Raw genomic sequence first — 22,378 nt, forward strand, 5'->3', positions numbered from 1 at the left:
GTCTCCCACAGTATTCTTGCCAGCAAGTTAAAGAAGTATGGGCTGGATGAATGGACTATAAGGTGGATAGAAAGCTGGCTAGACCATCGGATTCAATGGGAAGTGATTAATGGGTCCATGTCTAGTTGGCAGACGGTATCAAGCGGAGTGCCCCAAGGGTCTGTCCTGGGGCCGGTTTTGTTCAATATCTTCATTAATGATCTGGAGGATGGTGTGGATTGCACCCTAAGCAAGTTTGCAGAAGACACTAAACTGGGAGGAGTGGTAGATATGCTGGAGGATAGGCATAGAATATAGAGGGACCTAGACAAATTAGAGGATTGGGCCAAAAGAAATCTGATGAGGTTCAACAAGGACAAGTGCAGAGTCCTGCACTTAGGACGGAAGAATCCCATGCACCGCTACAGACTAGGGACCGAATGGCTAGGCAGCAGTCCTGCAGAAAAGGACCTAGGGGTTACAGTGGACAAGAAGCTGGATATGAGTCAACAGTGTGCCCTTTTTTCCAAGAAGGCTAACAGCATTTTGGGCTGTATAAGTAGGGGCATTGCCAGCAGATCAAGGGACATGATCATTCCCCTCTATTCAACATTGGTGAGGCCTCATCTGGAGTACTGTGTCCAGTTTTGGGGCCCACGCTACAAGAAGGATGTGGAAAAATTGGAAAGAGTCCAGCGGATGGCAACAAAAAGAATCAGGGGACTGGAACACATGACTTATGAGGAGAGGCTGAGGGAACTGGGATTGTTTAGTCTGCAGAAGAGAAGAATGAGGGGTGATTTGATAGCTGCTTTCAACTACCTGAAAGGGGATTCCAAAGAGGATGGTTCTAGACTGTTCTCAGTGGTAGCAGATGACAGAACAAGGAGTAATGGTCTCAAGTTGTAGTGGGGGAGGTTTAGGTTGGATATTAGGAAAAAAATTTTCACTAGGAGGGCGGTGAAACACTGGGCGGTGTTACCTAGGGAGGTGGTGGAATCTCCTTCCTTTGAGGTTTTTAAGGTCAGCCTGGACAAAGCCCTGGCTGGGATGATTTAGTTGGGGACTGGTCCTGCTTTGAGCAGGGGGTTGGACTAGATGACCTCCTGAGGTCCCTTCCAATCCTGATATTTTATGATTCTATGAATTAGGAATGGGCATGTTTTCTCACACACAGAGATAATGTGTGCTTTTGAGAGGAACCCCCTCCTCTCCCCAAACAAACAACAGAACAACCTGTCTCCATCAGAGAGTGCTGCGTTTGAACCTCTCATTCTACAATCGCCTCCATCTTCAATTACCTCCCAGCACACTATCTCCATTCTCCACCACCCAGCAGATAGGCAGGAAAATTCCATAGATTTAAAAGTTCTGAAGTAGATCTTCGTCAACACCAATGGTAGATTAGACACCAAGGGCTAGATCCACAAAGGGGACGGTGGCTAATTTTCAGTCACCTTGTCATGCAGTGTAATCCATAGCCCTTAGTTAAGCACCCAAGCTCCCTATACAATGGAAGGGAAAAATTAGGCACCTAAGAATGGTATCCACAAAAGCCAGCTCCATGAACAGGGATCTGCCCAAGCTAGCCAATAGGAAATGACAAGAGGGGTAGGACTTAAAGGGACTTAGTTAGGTGCTCAAGTCTGGTTAGTGGGATGTGCCTAACTTCACTTGGGAGTCACAGCCCTGGACCCTCTCCTGGAGTTAGAGGCCAAAGCCTTTATCACAAAAGTTGAGTCGGAGGAGCCACCACTCCGCTGAATAACATTTAGCTCCAGAATTAGAGCATTCACTTACGATGGGGCATCCCCTCTCTCCTGGATGTGGAGCAGAGATTTAAACCTACATCTGCCACCTCATATAGTAATGCCCTGACCATTGAACTATGGGATAGTCTAGTGTGGCACTTTCTCAATCTCATCTGTGAAGGCTGTTCCACTGTGTATAAATAAATAGTCTTTGGGCCAGAGAAAGTGCAAGATGATTCTAGAGCCCAGTGGTTAGGACATTTGTGTGTGACTTGGGTGATCTAAGTTCAAGTTCCTGTCTTACTGACTATTTAATTATTCTTTCCTGAGAGGTAGAAAATATAGTTTGAACCCTTCTCCACATCAGGTAGAGGGGGAAATTGATTCCTTGGTCTCCCACCTTGCAAGCAAGTGCTGTAGCCAGTAGCCTAAAAGTTATAAAGATCCTGCTTTCACCGCAACCACTACTGTTTTGTACAGGGCCTGATCTATCAGTCAGCCTCTGAGACTAGCTACTGGATCAGGTCCCGCAGGGTAGATAGGCAAGTCAACTCCTAGTTTGTGGGTCCTGCTGGGGCTTCAGCATGAGTTAGGCACTGGATGGCATGACTGAGGCAGCTGTGCATGTGCCTAGCAGCAGACTGTTAGGTGATTATGGAGCTTCAGTGGTGGGAATGTAGGCACCTAGGGAATTTAAGTAACTACAATGCTAACTCCAGCATACAGGGATTTTGAGAACGGACTTAGGTGCCCAAAGTGGCACTTAGGCACGTAAATCCCTTTGTGGTTCTAGCCGTTAACTCACAAGGAAAGCTACATCTCCAAATGAACACACATCTGATGGGAGCAGAAACTGAATGAAGTCGTTTCTGATCCTGGTACTTGCAGAGAAAAAAAGAAAGGTACAGGAACAGTACAGAAGTAATATGAAAAATGTACTCCAGTTTAGAAAAGGGCTAGCATAGTTCCTGCTAGCTAGCCTGGAGACTTGTAAGGCTCAACTTCTGGCTTGCCTGTACAGCTGCTGCCTACAGAGCACAAGTATCCTGGTTCAAATTTCAGCTGATGTAATATGCAAGCCACTTCCATAGACGTCAGTGGAAGCACTCACATGCTGAAAGTTAAGCACATGCTTCTGTACTTTTCTGGATTAGGCCAGCGCGCTCAGCACCTAGCAGGTTCAAGCTCAGACAGATACCCAGTACCAGATGGAGCACCCACTAACTGTCTAACTGACAGTTTCCACCTTCTTTCTCCACCCCTCCAGCTAAGAAAAAGAAAGCATTTCCAGTCCAGAAGTGTTTCCAGTATACATGCAAAATGTCCCAGCAAGTTCCTCATCACACACAGTGCAATTTTCAAAATGTCAGCATTACCTGGACGGGATTACCTGTCTAGTTAACACCAGTTGACTAACTGGTAAATGTGTATTACAAACATTAATGCTGTCTGTATTTGCTCTTCATTTTTAAGTGATTGTGGGTAGCCAAATGACCTCTGTAGACTTATTTAAAGCTCTGTAAACAACCAAGAACATTTTTTTAAAAAGAGAGTTACCAAGACCTCATTAAAACTGCTAGGAACTGTGCTTTAATCCATTTCCTTTCCCCTTCATACTGCTTATAAAATATTTGCACATAACTAGAAGTGTTTGTTCATGAACCCAACTTCCTCCTCTTTCCTGGGTCATTCATCACAGTCACATTCCCACACTTGTGACATAATTTGTTCTATACTGATGAGTTCAAACTCATTACTAACTTTTCTCCTATTAAAACAGACAATTAGCAATCCATTTTGAAAGTGCTGCAGTTGATTTAGGCTGCATGACTTCAACACGACAAGGAGTCAAACAGCTAAATCCCCAGGTAATGCTTTAAAATCCTACTTAGTGTTTCCATAGCTTGTCTTTGACCCGTATTTTTAGTTTTAGGTAAAGGATTTAATGTACTGGTAAGAGGCATGGAAATATTTTGTTAGCTAGCAGAGGGGGCTTGAAAGGCTTGCTGTAGTTATGGAATCCAATAGGATCTTAGATCAAGTGGAAGAGATAAATGGTAAAGGAACCAGATTATTACTAGTACTGGATGTATGTGTATGAATGGGTTTCTATTGTTTTATTCTTCCCCACCACTATTTTTGCCCTGTGGCAGCCAGCATGGTTCAGTGGATAGAACACTGGGATGGGCAGAACTCAGTTCTGTCTCTGGCTCTGCTACTGACCTGCTCTATGACCTTAGTTCCAGCACTTCCTCTCTCAGTCCCTCTGCTTCCACTCTACTTTTGTGTCTGGCTTGTGTATTATAAGCTCTTTGGGTCATGAACTCTCTCTCCCTCTTCATTTATACAGTGCACAGCACAGTAGGACACTCCTGGTGCTACTGTAACATAGATAACAGCAACCTTTTTGTGTGATCTGGGGTAATCCTGACCTCTGGCATGATTTAACCTGAACCCAAAAGTATACTTGTGAAAGTGGAACACTCAGAACATTCTGTATTCCTATGGGGAGGAGTTTAATTATCAGCGCAGTTATTTATGGGATCATCCAGGAAAAGCAAGTATTTAAGTGAATAATATTTATTGTACTGGGTAATCCAAACAACATATTGAGAATATCATAAAGGTACCTGAGTGTACTCACATTGAAGCTGATTACATGTTTGATTGTGTCACAGGAATGCCAGTGAGAGAGAAAACACTATTGACCAAGCTGGCTATTTTCCTTGCAGTGGACGCTCCCAATAATAGCTGCCGTTCTCAGCCACTGGAGCTTTTGTAGCTGGGAATGGTATGTGAACCCTGGCCTGCTGTTTTCTAGGAAATGCAGGTCAGAAGTCAAGTGGCTATTTAGTTTTTCTTTGTAGTTGCTTAGATGAAAAAATGTGTCTTAAGAATTACTTTTATTCATACAAGTGAATAGAAGGGTTTTCTACTCGAGCTGTATCACATATCAGTAAATGCTTTGTTATGGTTTGGTATGAGGTTAATTGTTTGATTGTTTTCCTTTATGAATGAGGAAGCAGCTTTAACTCTTTTGGGTGAGGAACTTTGCATAACCTTTGCATAGAAAATGGTCTGTATTGAACAGGAATAGAAATATGGTACAGCTGGAGGAACTATTGAAGCAGGCAGAAGCCTGGCTATGATTTTGGATTATAAGCATTTCTGCTCGTTTATTATTCAGATAATAGAGAATTTATTAATTTCAGCTGCGGCAATTTGTATTTTAATATATTTTGCTAAACATCTCTTTTAAAATCTTTTTTGGAATAAAGATGGGTTTTATATATAACACTGCCATGGTTGCTCAATGACACAGCTCATTGTCTTAAAACTGATTTTACATACACACACACACACGTACACATTTTATATACATATAAACAAAGAGCTGATTTAAATCTAATCTATGACTACATTATACTTTTCCCTCCCTCTCTGTACCCTAAACAAATAAAATCAAACAACAGTTATCAAAATCTTGATTTTTAGAGGGAAAACTAACTCTGTAATGAAGTACTATGGTATACATGCATCACTGATCTCTGCTGAATGAAATCAGAAAGAACGGGTTAATTGAATGCAATAGAACAGGGATAGGCAACCTTTGGCAAGTAGCCCACCGGGGTAAGCCCCCTAGCGGGCCGGGCCGGTTTGTTTACCTGCATTGTCCGCAGGTTTGGCTGATCACAACTCCCACTGGCCACAGTTTGCTGCTCCAGGTCAATGGGGGCTGCGGGAAGCAGCGGCCAGCACATCCCTCAATCCGCACCACTTCCCGCAGCCTCCATTGGCCTGGAGCAGCAAACCGCGGCCAGTGGGAGCTGTGATTGGCCAAACCTGCGGACGCGGCAGGTAAACAAACTGGCCCAGCCCACCAGGGGGTTTACCCTGGCAGGCTGTGTGCCAAAGGTTGCTGATCCCTGCAATAGAACTTATACTGTTAACAGATAATAGAGATTTTCCTTTAGTTCAGGCATTTCCTGGAGATGCTCCTAAGATACTGTTAATGGTGCTACTGCAAACTCTCAGGCAAATGTATTAGTGGAATTAATAAAACATTGCTTCTTACTGCAAGGAGGGTGCCCAAATCTAGGGATGAGTATGTAACAGGAAACTAACTGTCTTGCCTCAGTGGTTTGGGACACTCTGGTGGCATATATATATATATATGGTGAGTGGACCGGATGGAAATGAGAAACAGGGAGGCCACAGAGTGAGGAGGGCACAGACATGAAAATGAGTGATAACCAAAGCTCGGACAAATACTTTAATTGAAGGCATAGGGAGAAATGAGCAGACTTTTTATATGCAGCAGGATTTGAGGACAGCCTGGATGTGTAAGGAGGAGAAATGGAAAAGCCAAAATGAATCCAAGCCTGTGCAGTGACAGGGATGGTTATGGTATTACCATCATCAACAGAAAAGCACAGTGTGTTTTGTAGGAAATGTAAGGAGCTCATCTTTAGCTATGTTTAACATGATGAGATGGCAGGGCATCTAGGAAGAGATACTGGGAAAACAGAAAGAGATGTGAGCCTAGAATAAGACAGAGAGAAGTTAGAGGTAGACGTGAGATTCATCAATAATGTATGGGTGTATGTTAACTAAGTAAGTAACATTATTGCTAATAAAAGACTCTTAGCAAGGAATGTTACTGAACAAATTCACAAAAGTAACTGAACTCTTGCATTCGCTATCTGAATAGAGAGGATTGACCTGGCAATGAAGAAAAACTATTTTTCCTTCAAGTGGATGGTCAGTATTCTATACTAGGACATGTTACTTGGATTGCTTGAAAGAACAAACTGAAACTCAGCAATTCAATTGCACTGTGGGGGAGAGGAATCCTCCAGGTAAACCCATTACTTTTGGTACAGGCTACAGACTTGTTAAGTTGATGCATGACTGAACCTGGATCCAGCACACTACACTGAGTACATGTTTGATCAGACCCTGCCTTGGAACCCTGGGGTGGATCTATCTTTCTGTTTATGGTTTCACTATCACCATGTTAGTTGAGTTCCTGCAAAATTTCTGGTGACCTGCTAAACATATGTGACTCCTGTCTGTTGTGATCTGTGGGACTCTTTTGGACTTAAGTGCTCATTCTGTATAAAAGGAAGGGTGGAGGAGGTCAACTCGAAGCAACTATCAGCTCATTGCTGGAAGAGAAATAGGTTGCTTGGGTTGGGTTCGGCTGTGCACAGATGCTATCACTTTAAATAAGATTTACAAGGGGTAATGGGGGTGGGGGTGTCTAGAAGGTTATTGTGCGGTTGTGAACTCTGAACACTTGTGAGGTGCTCTCCAACATTAAGTATTTAATTATCCCTCTGAATATTGACCATTTCTGCAGCCATTGAAAACTTCCTTCTTGTGGGTCTTATTCCATTTCATGAAATGAACAGGGGAAGATTAAGGCTATAATTTTCAGAAGCACCTAAATGACTTAGGAGTCTACGTCCTGTTTTGAAAAATGATTAGGGCTCAGATTTTTAAAGATATTTAGGTAATGTTCAATTCAGGGTTGCAAGTGTAAGGGAACTATTCTCCCCCTACTAAAACTCAGTGTGGGTGTTTTGGTTGGTTAGCTCCCAGTACCAAAAGAAAGGGGAAGGGTTGATGGGAAATCAGGACCCTGAGACTGACAGTCCCCAGGAACAATGGGGAGAGGCCAATGCTCCAGGTCAGCCTGATTGACAGGGCGGACAGGCTAATCAGGGAGTCAGGAGGCCAGGGGATCCTGTCCTCTGTGTGAGCTGGAATTGCAGGGGTCAGACAGAGTGGGGCCCAGCTAAGGAGAAAGCAGGGGCCAAAGCTGAGCTGGGGAGCCGAGCTGTGCCACCCAGAGAAGCCAGAAAAACAACCCAAGAAGCAGGTCAATGCTGGGAGCAGAGTCACAGAAGCAGCCCGGAGAGCAGACCTGTGCTGGGAGGAGAGCTGTAGCAACCACAGCCAGAGGGGCCAGAGAACCAGCCCAGAGCTGTAGCAGCAGCCGTGCTGAGGCAGAGTGGTGGAGCTGGAGCTGGAGCAGTTCAGAGCTGGGTGCGGTGAGCAGCTGTGGAGAGCGAGGGGGACCCTGGGCAGCAGGCCCAGCACAGGGAGACGCCCCCAGCCAAGATGACTTGCAGGCCAGACTTGGAGGGGGATCATAACCCTGACAGGGCGGCGGCGATGCTGGGAAGAAGGGTCCTGCCACCTAGAGCCTGAGGGCCTGTGGCCACCGCCAGAGCAAGTGTCCGACCCGCAGCATCCCTGCAGCACAGCCAGGGCCTGAGAAGGAGGCCTGGGACTTGTGAGGAACAGACTGAACTTCCCTGACATTCTAGCCAGGGCTGGTTGTGATGTCCCCGTGCCACAGAGTGGGGTGACGTGTTTTCCTTTAACCTTTCCCATTTTCTCCTTTTTTTAAAATTGATTGCTGTTTAATAAATTGTATTTGCTTTGAACTGTATGTAATGATCAGTGGGTCAGGGTAGCATCCAGTGCAGAGAGAGTTCCCCGGAGTGGGGAAACCCTAGCCCCTGCCCTAAGTGACCACGATTGTAGGTCGAGCCTTCCAGGAATCCTAGGCCCAGCCTTGTTGGGGTTATGAGGACTGCCACATAGGTCAGTCAGGCCTCCTGGTAAAGGAAGTGGGAGTGAGGACTCGGATCATTTCACTAGCCCACTTCACCGGGGTAGTGTATAATCCAGGAAAGTTCCCCAAAATAGTGGGGCCATTTCCGCGCTTACACAAGCTTATGTCTCTTTCAAACATGACTGAGGCATTTGGACCAGATCCTCCAAAGTATTCAGGCAGTAAATGCCCATTGCAATCATTGAATTCAATCGGAGTTAGATGTCTCAATAACTTTGAGGATCTGGGACTAAGTCACTTTTGAAAAGGAGCCTTAGTCTCGTAAGTCAGTTAGGTGTTGCAAAGCTGAGCAAAACAATGCCTATATGTCTTTTACAAATCTTGGCCCAAGTGATTACGCTAAGGTAACTGAGGAGGCAGTATTAGGACCAAGATTCCAGAGCAGGAGTCCTTTGGTCTCATTCCTGAGTGTAGTCCACTAAGCCAGGCTGTGTCTTGCATTACAGAGGTGCTCTACTCACTTGTGGCCAGAGGTTTTATTGGTTGCTCAGCAAAGAAGTTGGCTCAGCTGTAGACAGCCAGCTGGAAGGGAATTTGCAAGAGCCAGCCTCATCAGCATAAATCTGTTATTTCCCCCACCCCTCAACCACAAATTTATTTTTGGTTTTCTGCAAAATCACGGCCCCAGGGCCAGTGTTTGGTTGATCATAGTGCATCACAAAAATAACCCCTGACCTTTAGGAACAATCAGAGTGACAAACTTTCAAACCTAGGGAGCAGTTATTTTTTCAAGCCTATTTTTGCAAGGACTAAGGCAAGGCATTAACATTTTCTGAAAAATGAAAGCCAGGAGTTTTCTTGTCACCATTTCCAAACCTATCATTGTGAGGATCAGGGATCCACAATATGCTGTATGCCAACTTTGATGCTAAATTTTTCTCTTGCTGAGATGTATTTAACTCAGCGCTGTAAGGCAAATGCATTTTCCATTTCCAAATTTAGATCTAAAATTCATTTGTAAGCACATATATATTTTTAACTAGAGTAACAGAAGTGACGATGGCCAAAGTTTCATGCAGCTGAGACAGAATATGCCCACAAGAACAGTCAGTATAAAACCATAGGTCAGTAATACAGCAGGGTCACAGTTGGATGCATCTGACACAACTGAATAGGATTTTGTCAACCACTCCTTTTGAATTTAGAGAACATTTTATTGGTCTGTGCTAATATTGAATCAGCTTTCCCCATATGCTCTCTTTCCGTTCAAAAACATATCAGGGGGAATAAATGAAATGGAAAAAAAATTCAAAGTCACACAGTCTCTTCATTCTCCCCCACCCAATCTGCAAGACAGGGTCAAATAATGAAATGGAAAGCAATGATCTGGCAGTATCTGAACTTCCAAGCCTGTGAACTCAACTAGTAGCATAGGCCAAGTCTACAATACCTGGTAAGGTATGATTCCGCTGTGCGTGTACTCATGCTAGTTCTCCTCAAGCTAGCGTGAGTGTAAACAGCAGTGTCACTGCGGTATCACCGGCAGTGGCAGCGGAGGTGCAGCTGAGCTGTGTCAAGTACAAACCGACCAGAAACCAGTGGGTAGGTACTCGGCCCAGCCGTGCCTTCACTGCTGCTAGCTGTGCTCCCATGACCACTCTGCTCTTTCAAGCTAGCACAAGTAGGTGTACACAAGAAGGGGAAATCACCCACCCACCCAGCTCATAGAGCAGATGTAGCCACAGAGGGACTCACTTTCAGTGTCCCCCTCCCACAGCCATGGCAGAACAGCACCCCCAATGCCCCCTCCCATCCAGCCTCGGAAGTAGTGGTTTGCCTAGGATAGTTAAGAGGTCTGGCTCCCTGAAAGTGGATTAGGAGAAAGCATCTCCTTAAAAAGATGGGAAATGGGTTTGTGGTTCTTAATGTCTTGTGCAGCCTGGAGACAATCTTCTCTTTCCCATACCCTTAAACTCATACAAGGAGAAGGTAATGAGGTCCCAGCCATACATCTGGGATCAGGTCAATGGATAGGGATTGCAGCCCTCCATCAGATGGAATACAGAGAGGTAAGGGGCTGATAGCTGCACTCCACCAGGTGGAACAGATCACAGTGGATGAGCTGCACTGGATGCGTTATTGTTAGGTAGTTCCCAGATATACTACTTGATAAAGTTGAGGCCTAGTTAAACTATATTCCTGGTGTCGATTTTACTGGGTATATTGAAATAATGTATTTGAAAGACTTAACATGTTGCAGTGTTACTGAGAGACTGAAGTGCACTTTCGTTCATTTTGGTATTCCAGAACAACTAGTGATGGACAACGGGCCACAATTACCGCAGCAGAATTTAAGTAATTCTAAATGAAATATTATTTTGATCATACTACTAGCACCCTACATTACCAGATCATATATGATTGAGACCGACAGTGAAGAGCTCAGCAGAAAGTCAACAGTTACTGTTTATTCCTCAGAAAAAAACAATCAAAAGAGAAAACTCTACAAATGGCGGATGCAGAACAAGAATGACTCAAGGATTCTGGGCCAACCACAGTTAGTTGTTGCAACTAATGGACAGCCAGATGACCAAGTTATTATGCATTCAGGTCACGTAATTAGAAAACCAGAACAATTCAGAGACACCTAATAGACTGATATGTACTGAATTTCCATGACAGCAGAATAGTGGCACTGGGTGTAAAATACCTTATTTAAGCTAACTTCAGCCATATCTGGGAGAGCATTAAAGGATCTTATGATGAACACATCTGGTGTATATCCTGTTCAGAATCAAGCTCTGTAGCCATAGCTGGTAAAGGAATATGATATCCCATAAGCCATTCCAGCACTTGTTGGTTTTAAAAAGTCATTCAGTCTGTCTTTGACTGTATTAGTAAGTAGGTTGGGGCAATTCTATCAGAGACTGCAGGGGGAAAGTAAATACACACTCATCTTCTAGCATTAATTCAAATGCACATTTGATATGCTCAATGTACTGTTACTCAATAGTTACTAAATGTTTGCTTTGAAAACAGGCCATTTGAATTCAAAAAGCCAAAGACATTGGTAAAAGAGCTATAGATTCATTGCTTGGACAGAAAACAACCCACTTAGTTATATTCTCAGAAAGCCAGAGACAGATCCTTATGAAAAATTATGAATAATACTTCCATCATAATTTTGATTTAAAATATGAGGCTTCCATTGGCAAAAAATTGGCTTGCATTATGACTTTGATCTAGAATATGTGGACCAAAAAAAAAGTTTTCAGCTGATGCATTAAGTTGTGGACCAATTATCAAGATTCTTATTATTTACTATATAGTTTATAAACCCCTATGCTAATAACACCAGTGATGAATCATTAACAAAAACTTTCCTTTTAAAATAACAGTTCCTTCAAATTAAATATCAAACTCCCTGACATTCCATTGCAGCACATCATGGTATCTGTTGGCAAATGAGATAAATGACTTATCAGGGATGTTAAATGACATACCCTGTGGGAGATTTTACACTCAGGCTGTAGCTATCCTGGTTTGTCAAGCAACACATCAATTTCCTCCTCTCTGACAATGTGTTTAACCTGTGTTTTTTTCACAGTGGGTTTTAAAATAAGCAATTAGAAGACACAATGTTTTCTTCAAGTTGATGTATTATGTACTAAGACACAACTGACCTTCAAAGCATGATAGCTATCAGGAAACAGCAACTGTTCTTAAGCTCCTAAAACACTGGGATAAACTCCTGTGCCAAATAGGATACTTTTAACCAAAAATGTTATTTTAGTAAAAAGATGACCTTGCTTGTGTTCTTTTTCCAGATCAACTGTAAGTAAATGTTTTATGTTATATTAATAGTTAGACTGGACTTCAGGACCAATGTCAGAAACTTGTGCTCAATAGATTTTGTGGATAAGAGTTGGACTTCATGTTTTATTTATGAAGTTGCCTTGCTTATACAGTTCATAAAATATGCGAACAAGAAGGAATGGTTTCCTTTTTCACCTCTCTCCTGAATCTTGACTTAACTGATATGTGAACCCCTGCAAAAATGAATAAAATACATAGACATGTAGTGAGTAATGTGAACTTTGAGAGGGAAATGAACAAAGGATTGTTAGAGAATGATGGCCAAGAATTCTCATGATACACCAACTCTCTAGAGTTACCAGGGATATGCAGAGGATACAGCTCTTGGGAGTATGATTCAAGCCCTTCCACCTGGAGTTAGATGTCTTAAGGTGTTAAAGCAGGCAGGCTGCAAAAAATTACACCATTTGCAAAGCTACTGGCTTTAGCCTTTGTGTGTCTTCAGTGGAAGATCTCCAACCCTCATCTTAGACATAACTAGATCTGTGTGATGGACAACAAATCCATTTTGCAGAAATTGTGTCTAAATGGGTGGTTTTGGATCAATAAGCTAAAGTTTTTGATTTGAGTCTCTCTCTCTCTCCCTCCCTCCAGAAATGTCCAGAAAGCAGAAGACCTCACATACGATCCCCTAGAACCATCCTTGAAGCTGATGCATCTACGATAAACACCTTGGTTTCAACAAAACAGCATTTTGCCTTGAAATTCCATTTTGTCAAAAAAGTTTGGACCAGCTCTAGATATAATTAATACAGGTTTACAAACTGATACTTTGGGATGGCATTTTACCATGACTTTACCCACTGCCAGTTTGCTGCACTGTCCACTGTGCTAGGAGATTAAAACCAAGGCTCTATCAACTTGGATTAGATGACCTTCTGAGGTCCCTTCCAACCCTGATATTCTATGAACTCATTGCCTCTTTGCCACCCAACTGCACGGGTGGTGGATGTAGCAGGCAGACAGCACTTAGTTACTCCTCCACATTCAGACCCAAGATCCAGACAGTCAGTGCAGGGGTGGAGGGAGAGTTTTAGTTCCCCTTTTGCCCCTGTGTGTGCATGTATCTGGCCTTGAGACGTTAGAGGGTCTGACATTAAGGCTTAGGAGCCCTCCATCCTTCAAGTTATGATCTGAAAAAAAAAGTTAAATTAAAAAGTCTTGACTGAATGTTATAGTAAGAATGATGGAGCACGGATACACTCCTTTAGCCTTTCCTGTTTGAAACAGATTTTTTTTCCATAGCAGTTGTCAAGGTTCCTCCCCCACTCTGAACTCTAGGGTACAGATGTGGGGACCTGCATGAAAACCTCTAAGCTTACTTTTACCAGCTTACGTTAAAACTTCCCCAAGGTACAAATTAATTTTATCTTTTGTCCTTGGAATATCCACTGCCACCACCAAACTCTAACTGGGTTTACTGGGAAACAGTTTGGACATGTCTTTCCCCCCAAAATCCTCCCAAACCTTGCACCCCACTTCCTGGGAAAGGTTTGGTAAAAATCCTCACCAATTTGCATAGGTGACCACAGACCCAAACCCTTGGATCTGAGAACAATGAAAAAGCATTCAGTTTTCTTTACAAGAAGACTTTTAATAGAAATAGAAGTAAATAGAGGTAAAGGAATCACCTCTGTAAAATCAGGATGGTAGATACCTTACAGGGTAGTTAGATTCAAAACATAGAGAATCCCTCTAGGCAAAACCTTAAGTTACAAAAAAGACACACAGACAGAAATAGTCATTCTATTCAGCACAATTCTTTTCTCAGCCATTTAAAGAAATCATAATCTAACACCTACCTAGCTAGATTATTTACTAAAAGTTCTAAGACTCCATTCCTGGTCTATCCCCGGCAAAAGCAACATATAGACAGACACAGACCTTTTGTTTCTCTCCCTCCTCCCAGCTTTTGAAAGTATCTTGTCTCCTCATTGGTCATTTTGGTCAGGTGCCAGCAAGGTTACCTTTAGCTTCTTAACCCTTTTACAGGTGAGAGGATTTTTCCTCTGGTTTACCCTTCCCTTTATATTTATGACAGGAGTCAATCTCACTTCCTGAACAACATGAGCAAAATAGATCAGAGGCATCATGCCTATGCCTTCTGATATTACAGGGGGGTTATTTTCCCCTTCAAATTCACTTCTTCAGCCTGGCTTTCATACAAAGAAATACGTGATTAATTTAAGTCTGTTGGAAGGTCTTATGTTCCGAGGCTCCATAAAACATTACTTGGATTTCTTTGTATTTAACAATTTGGGATGGTCTGGTATTTATAGAAGTGTACAGTAAATCTCCTCTTGGAACAAATACCTTTGTGGAAATTGGGCATTCGATCTCGCTAGTGCCATACCTATTACAAAATGGAAGTCTTGCTGGGTTTCATTACATTGGATGTTACACTGTGCTCATCTCTGAAATACAATATAATCTGTTTCAGTGAATGTTTCTCACATCATTTCCGTTGTTCATAATGAAGTGTAAACCAGAGCATTATATTTGTGTTAATGTGACCATTAAGGAATTAGATTAGTTTATGTGTCATTATCAAGTCAAACAAACTTACAATCAAAGTCACAATGTTAGATTAGAATCTCACTTCACTGGGTTGCCAAATTCCTAAAGATCAAATCTTAGCCCCCTGTAGGGATAAAGTAAAAACTGAAATTTCTGCAACCTAAATTAATAATAATAATAATTAATAATCTGTATACAGATTTCTGTTCCTGCATGCAGGTACATTAAGCAAAACATGAATAGATCTAGAATCAAAGAAACAGAAACGCTGTCAAGTCTACTGCAATGGTTTCATAGCCTCCTGCTATGGTTCAACCTGGCATCTGAGAAAGAAGATAAAATGAAAAGCTACACTGCTAGCCAAGAAACACAGTGAGACCCCCAGACCTGTTTTAACTACATCTTTTTACATTTAATAAAAATAGTAGCAGGCATGTCTCTCTACCAGCGAAGACCCACGTCATGTTGGAAGCAACATGTTACAAAGATCCCCAAATGAGGGACACACACACACACACAAAAGGCATGCAGTAGTCTTATAACAGAGTGTGATTCTCGCCTTTCTATAAACCACAGTTTCACGGTTCTTTCTTTCAGATGTAAATAATTTTCAAAGATGAAAATGAGGGGCCACCAATTGTGTGTGGAATGTTGGTAACTTTGGGACTGAACTAAGTGATGTATCTCAAAATGACGGACAGTTAATAGGTATGATAACTTGTGAACTGTATTATTCTATTGCAAATCTGACTATATTATGTACTCCAGAAGACTGTCAAATATGTTCTCTACATTTTGTGTTCCTTTACATCATAGTGGGAAATGAATGAGGTTTGTAACCTGCATAGATTGTAAGCATGTTATTTACATTCATATCACTGTTTGTTATAAAAATGGATCAATATTAACATATTTGATGCCATTTTTAGCTTCACTGTCTGTCTAGCAGCATCAATCTATGTGTTATATTCTGTTACATTTTGTAATGAGTAAAAGTGTTTAAATGTTTTCAATAACTTTTTCAATGAAAGCATATTTAAATTTGGCAGATTAATACTTTTTAAAAAAATGTCTTTGCTGTAGAGAAGGCAGAGTAGGCTCGAAAAGAGGAGGTTCTTTCCAACCAGCAGTTATGGAGTTAACGTTTCAATAGACTCCAAAATGAAATCATGTCTGCTGATATTTTCTCAAAAAGAAAAGGAGTACTTGTGGCACCTTAGAGACTAACTAATTTTTTTGAGCATAAGCTTTCGTGAGCTAGGGTAGGAAGGTGGACAAAAGGTTGAAACCTGTGTGGTTATACTAGAAATGGTGGTGTTACTGTAATACTCAAATTTTCAAATCTTACATCTAAATTGTACTCTTAAAATAGGCTTTTATGATTGTGCACACTATCACCCGCTCACAAAACCTTAATTTATAAGCCAAAGAAGAATATTTTTGTACCAATCTCCAAATCTGTTATTCAGGCACAACTCCCATTACATACAGTGGAATAAAAGTGCATATAGGGCCTGGGTTTGAGAGGCTGCTTCCAGCTGTGTCTATAATTTTGCAGTTGTATTTAATTATAGACTCACTTAACAGAATTTAGAAGTCTAATCACCTTATTTTGAGGAGAAATCTAATAAACATCTAAGTAGTATGAACTACACTTTCAATCAAATGCAAGTGCAAAGTTGCAGACATTTATTGAGGCAGGGAATTATAGCCTACTATCAGAGGATGGGCCGGGAGACCTTTTAAAATCAGGCCCAGTGGGTAAAAAAATCTGAGATCCTAACAAATTTCTTATTCAAGCAAAACTTCTTACAGGCAACATAATCATTAGCAGCAATTTTTCCCAAACTGAACATCTATGAAGGACCCAAGTGCATCAAAGATTTTTCCAAATATAAACTGAATCAGGTAAAAAGTCATGCAAACTATAAGCAGGGGAACTCCATTTCTTAGATTATTTTTTTCTGAAAGCTAATTTTAAAGACCTTGATTACTGTACTGACCTCTGAGACCTTGATTACTGTAATTCCCATACTGAACAACTGCTCTACTGAAAAGCCATTCAGCTCACAGTCTCGCTCTCCATGGGCCAGATTCTGGCTGCACAGGCAAGAGGGATGGCATGCACTTGTACGCCCCTGCACAGGGGCTGGCAAGACTCCCGCTGGGGACAGCAGTTCTTAATACTTGCTATCACCAATGTAGGTGCCGAGGCAGTTGCAGGCAATCACCCAGTCAGGTGTACCCTCATTAGGGATGTGAAATCCACCACTCCAGCATTCAAACCCTGGGAATGGCCAGAAGGAACCCTGGCTAACCCAACCAGAATTCCTTCTGGGAGCCACAGCAATAATGCAGCCCCTCTGCATTCGTTTTCGTTGTACCTCTAGTAAGCATATGGCAAATGAAAATCGTTGGGAGGGGAGGGCATTATTGTATCCCCTTTGCCATCATTTCAAACTCTGCAGTTGTAGATTCCAGATGAACAGGCACTATCCATTCTAGCATCCCCATGCTGTCAGCATACAGAACTACCACAGAGGTGGGAATGCTACTTTCAAACTATTAATAAAGATAATAGCTACTCACCGACCCAGCGAATAATCAAATTCCAGTTTTTGATTACAGCTATACTACAAAGGCCAGGGAAAAACCCTCACTTGTGCTGCGAGTTGTTCACAATCCACTGAACATAAATTATTCTTTTGGCATAAAGATTCAAAAGAGCCATACGTGAATCTTCATTTATAAAGTAGTGAGGGAAGGGTGTGTGTCATAAATATAAAGGGAAGGGCAAACACCTTTAAAATCCCTCCTGGCCAGAGGAAAAATCCTCTCACCTGTAAAGGATTAAGAAGCTAAAGGTAACCTCGTTGGCACCTGACCAAAATGACCAATGGGGAGACAAGATACTTTCAAAAGCTGGGAGGAGGGAGAAAAACAAAGGGTTCTGTGTCTGTCTGTCTGTATGATGCTTTTGCCGGGGACAGAACAGGAATGGAGTCTTAGAACTTAGTAAGTAATCTAGCTAGGTATGTGTTAGATTATGATTTCTTTAAATGGCTGAGAAAATAGCTGTGCTGAATAGAATGAATATTCCTGTCTGTGTGTCTTTTTTGTAACTTAAGGTTTTGCCTAGAGGGATTCTCTACGTTTTGAATCTAATTACCCTGTAAGATATTCACCATCCTGATTTTGCAGAGGTGATTCTTTTTTTACTTCTATTAAAAGTCTTCTTGTAAGGAAACTGAATGCTTTTTCATTGTTCTAAGATCCAAGGGTTTGGGTCTGTGCTCACCTTTGCAAATTGGTGAGTATTTTTACCAAACCTTCCCCAGGAAGTGGGGTGCAAGGGTTAGGATGATTTTTGGGGGAAAAAACATGTCCAAACTACGTTTTCTCAGGTACCCAGATAAAGTTTGGTGGTGGCAGTGGAAGTCCAAGGGTAAAATAGTTTGTAACTTGGGGAAGTTTTAACCTAAGCTGGTAACAGTAAGCTTAGGAGGTTTTCATGCAGATCCCCACATCTGTACCCTAGAGTTCAGAGTGGGGAAGGAACCTTGACAGTGTGAAACAGTTAATGACTGAGGCAAAAGTAAGGGTAGAATTAACATCTTTTGGGACTTCAAGGGTAGGGGTTTATGTTTGTGTTGCAGGACTGGCCAAGCAATAGGTTGGTTCTCAACTTCCCATCCCTTTCATCACCTTTCTTGAGGTTGATGGCTCTTTTTCCTATCCTGTGTGCTTTCTGATGAAGTTTTCCTATCTCGGGATCCCCTGGTGGGCAGAAATGTCTCTTCACAGGCATATTTCTATGTCTGCGCTGGGTACTGGCACAAGTCTCTTCAAATATTGTATACACACTACACTGAGTTGCTCCTCATGGGATGTTCAGGTGTTTGACAGAACAAAATTGAGTTCTTCACTAGGATTGCAGGGAGAAACTGCCGGAAATGGAAGTCTCAGGAGGATAGAGGCATAGAAGGCATTGGAAGAAGTAAGGTGAGACTGCAGGGAAGTTGTGGATGGACAAAAATACCTTATGCTTAGAATATCACACAAAAGTCTGTGATACTCAGGCTCCAAAAGAGCTACAAATAGCACAATTCAGTATCTGTACAGCTATGTACAAATACATTCTACTAGACAGAGAAACATACCCTTTTTCTTTACTATTGTTTTCAAAAAGGAAAAACTAGGCTAATTAAATGTGCTTTGTTAGGAAGCCAGAATCCTCTTTTTCCTGGAGTTTTTAATAACCTGTTAAAACTGTCCTCAGGGTAACTCAATGTTAAGAAAAAGATGTACTTGCTTGCTTTTATTTCTTCCATCCCAAAAAGCTTAAATGGGTCATAGTGCAGGAAACAGGCGGGTAGGGAGAAGGAAGGGTTGCCAAGCCAAAATAATTACCAGCTGCTTGCTGGTCTACAGAAACAAACAGGGTGGGTGAAGGATTTAATCTAGGAAGGCTGCTGGAAGAGCTCAGAGAGAGAGGATTGATGAAATGACTGTTGGCTTACATTGAAGTCCCCAGGCTCTCCTACATTGCTATCACTCAGACAGCAACTCAACGATGCTTGTTCCGTCGATTTTTGCCCCCTCTTGACCGGATGACTCCACTCATGTGTCCATTTCCCCAAACCAGGGATAATTCCATTGTGAAACAATATATCCTGTACCACCTTGTTCTGACAAGAGAAAAATAATGTATTAAAGAGAATGGAAAAGTAACTAAACACAAACTTAAAAGAGGGAATACCATTTAATATGTGGCCTCAACACAGAGAAATTCTGATCTCCATTACAACCAATTAACCTCATTAACTTCAGTAAAAAGAAAAGGAGTACTTGTGGCACCTTAGAGACTAACCAATTTATTTGAGCATGAGCTTTCGTGAGCTACAGCTCAGTTCATCAGATGCATACCGTGGAAACTGAAGCAGACTTTATATACACACAGAGATCATAAAACAATACCTCCTCCCACCCCACTGTCCTGCTGGTAATAGCTTATCTAAAGTGATCATCAAGTCTGGGAACTCTTCTAACTCTCAGTGGGATCATAGGGTAATGGCTTGTAGAAACTTGTGTTGGAGAGCTGCCGAGCAGCCTCTTGTTCATATTCCGACCTATTCATGATGACAACAGTACCTCCTTTGTCAGCCTTTTTGATTATGATGTCAGAGTTGTTTCTGAGGCTGCAATACCCACCTGCGGAAGTGAAGAAACAGATTGATAGAGCCAGAAGAGTTCCCAGAAGTTACCTACTACAGGACAGGCCTAACAAAGAAAATAACAGAACGCCACTAGCGGTCACCTTCAGCCCCCAACTAAAACCCCTCCAACGCATTATTAAGGATCTACAACCTATCCTAAAGATGACCCAACACTCTCACAAATCTTGGGAGACAGGCCAGTCCTTGCCTACAGACAGCCCCGCAACCTGAAGCAAATACTCACCAACAACCACATACCACACAACAGAACCACTAACCCAGGAACTTATCCTTGCAACAAAGCCCGTTGCCAACTGTGCCCACATATCTATTCAGGGGACACCATCACAGGGCCTAATAACATCAGCCACACTATCAGAGGCTCGTTCACCTGCACATCCACCAATGTGATATATGCCATCATGTGCCAGCAATGCCCCTCTGCCATTTACATTGGTCAAACTGGACAGTCTCTACGTAAAAGAATAAATGGACACAAATCAGATGTCAAGAATTATAACATTCATAAACCAGTCGGAGAACACTTCAATCTCTCTGGTCACGCAATCACAGACATGAAGGTCGCTATCTTAAAACAAAAAAACTTTTCAAATCCAGACTCCAGCGAGAAACTGCTGAATTGGAATTCATTTGCAAATTGGATACTATTAATTTAGGCTTAAATAGAGACTGGGAGTGGCTAAGTCATTATGCAAGGTAGCCTATTTCCCCTTGTTTTTTCCTATCCCCCCCCCCAGACGTTCTGGTTAAACTTGGATTTAAACTTGGAGAGTAGTCAGTTTGGATGAGCTATTGCCAGCAGGAGAGTGAGTTTGTGTGTGTGTCCCCAGGAAAAAAAAGAAAAAGGGGGGTGGGGTGAGAGAGCCTGGATTTGTGCTGGACATGGCCCACTTTGATTACCATGCACATTGTAGGGAGAGTGGTCACTTTGGATGAGCTATTACCAGCAGGAGAGTGAGTTTGTGTGTGTATGGGGGTGGGGGAGTGAGAAAACCTGGATTTGTGCTGGAAATGGCCCAACTTGATGATCACTTTAGATAAGCTATTACCAGCAGGACAGTGGGGTGGGAGGAGGTATTGTTTCATATTCTCTGTGTGTATATAAAGTCTGCTGCAGTTTCCACGGTACACATCTGATGAAGTGAGCTGTAGCTCACGAAAGCTCATGCTCAAATAAATTGGTTAGTCTCTAAGGTGCCACAAGTACTCCTTTTCTTTTTGCGAATACAGACTAACACGGCTGTTACTCTGAAACCTGTCATTAACTTCAGTGTTTATGAAGCCTGATGGCCTGATTCTCCTTTCACTTGCTCTGGTACAAATTGGCCGTAACCCTACTGAAACAGATCGAGATCATGTAATCGCTCTGTGCCTTAGTTTCCACATCTGTAAAATAGGGATATTACTTCCTTTCCCCAATGATTTCATAGAATCATAGAACATCAAGGTTGGAAGGGACCCCTGAAGGTCATCTAGTCCAACCCCCTGCTCAAAGCAGGACCAATCCCCAACTAAATCATCCCAGTCAGGGCTTTGTCCAGCCTGATCTTAAAAACTTCAAAGGAAGAAGATTCCACCACCTCCCTAGGTAACGCATTCCAGTGTTTTACCACCCTCCTAGTGAAGAAGTTTTTCCTAATATCCAACCTAAACCTCCCCCACTGCAACTTGAGACCATTACTCCTCGTTCTGTCATCTGCTACCACTGAGAACAGTCTAGATCCATCCTCTTTGGAACCCCCTTTCAGGTAGTTGAAAGCAGCTATCAAATCCCCCCTCATTCTTCTCTTCTGCAGACTAAACAATCCCAGTTCCCTCAGCCTCTCCTCATAAGTCATGTGTTCAAGTCCCCTAATCCTTTTTGTTGCCCTCCGCTGGACACTTTCCAATTTTTCCACATCCTTCTTGTAGCGTGGGCCCCAAAACTGGACACAGTAGTCCAGATGAGGCCTCACCAATGTCAAATAGAGGGAAATGATCAGTCCCTTGATCTGCTGGCAATGCTCCTATTTATACAACACAAAATGCTATTAGCCTTCTTGGGAACAAGGGCGCACTGTTGCCTCATATCCAGCTTCTCATCCACTGTAACCCCTAGGTCCTTTTCTGCAGAACTGCTGCCTAGCCATTCGGTCCCTAGTCTGTAGCAGTGCATGTGATTCTTCCGTCCTAAGTCCAGGACTCTGCACTTGTCCTTCTTGAACCTCATCAGATTTCTTTTGGCCCAATCCTCTAATTTGTCTAGGTCCCTCTGTATCCTATGCCTACCCTCCAGCGTATCTACCACTCCTCCCAGTTTGGTGTCATCTGCAAACTTGCTGAGGGTGCAATCCATGCCATCCTCCAGATCATTAATGAAGATATTGAACAAAACTGGGCCCAGGACCAACCCTTGGGGCACTCCGCTTGATACCGGCTGCCAACTAGACATG

At 42.4% G+C, this 22,378-nt stretch overlaps 1 protein-coding gene across 1 annotated transcript in view; it reads right to left on the reverse strand.

The window, feature by feature from the left end:
- The window catches only part of CNBD1 (cyclic nucleotide binding domain containing 1), a 401,361-nt gene that overhangs the window by 103,329 nt on the left and 275,654 nt on the right, over nt 1–22,378 (reverse strand). Inside the window, exon 13 of the mRNA XM_048837242.2 lies at nt 19,230–19,397. Within this exon, the coding sequence (XP_048693199.2) occupies nt 19,230–19,397 (168 nt within the window). The remainder of the gene's footprint in view (nt 1–19,229; nt 19,398–22,378) is intronic.

This window comes from Caretta caretta, chromosome 2, assembly GCF_965140235.1.
Source record: "Caretta caretta isolate rCarCar2 chromosome 2, rCarCar1.hap1, whole genome shotgun sequence".
NCBI lineage: Eukaryota > Metazoa > Chordata > Testudines > Cheloniidae > Caretta > Caretta caretta.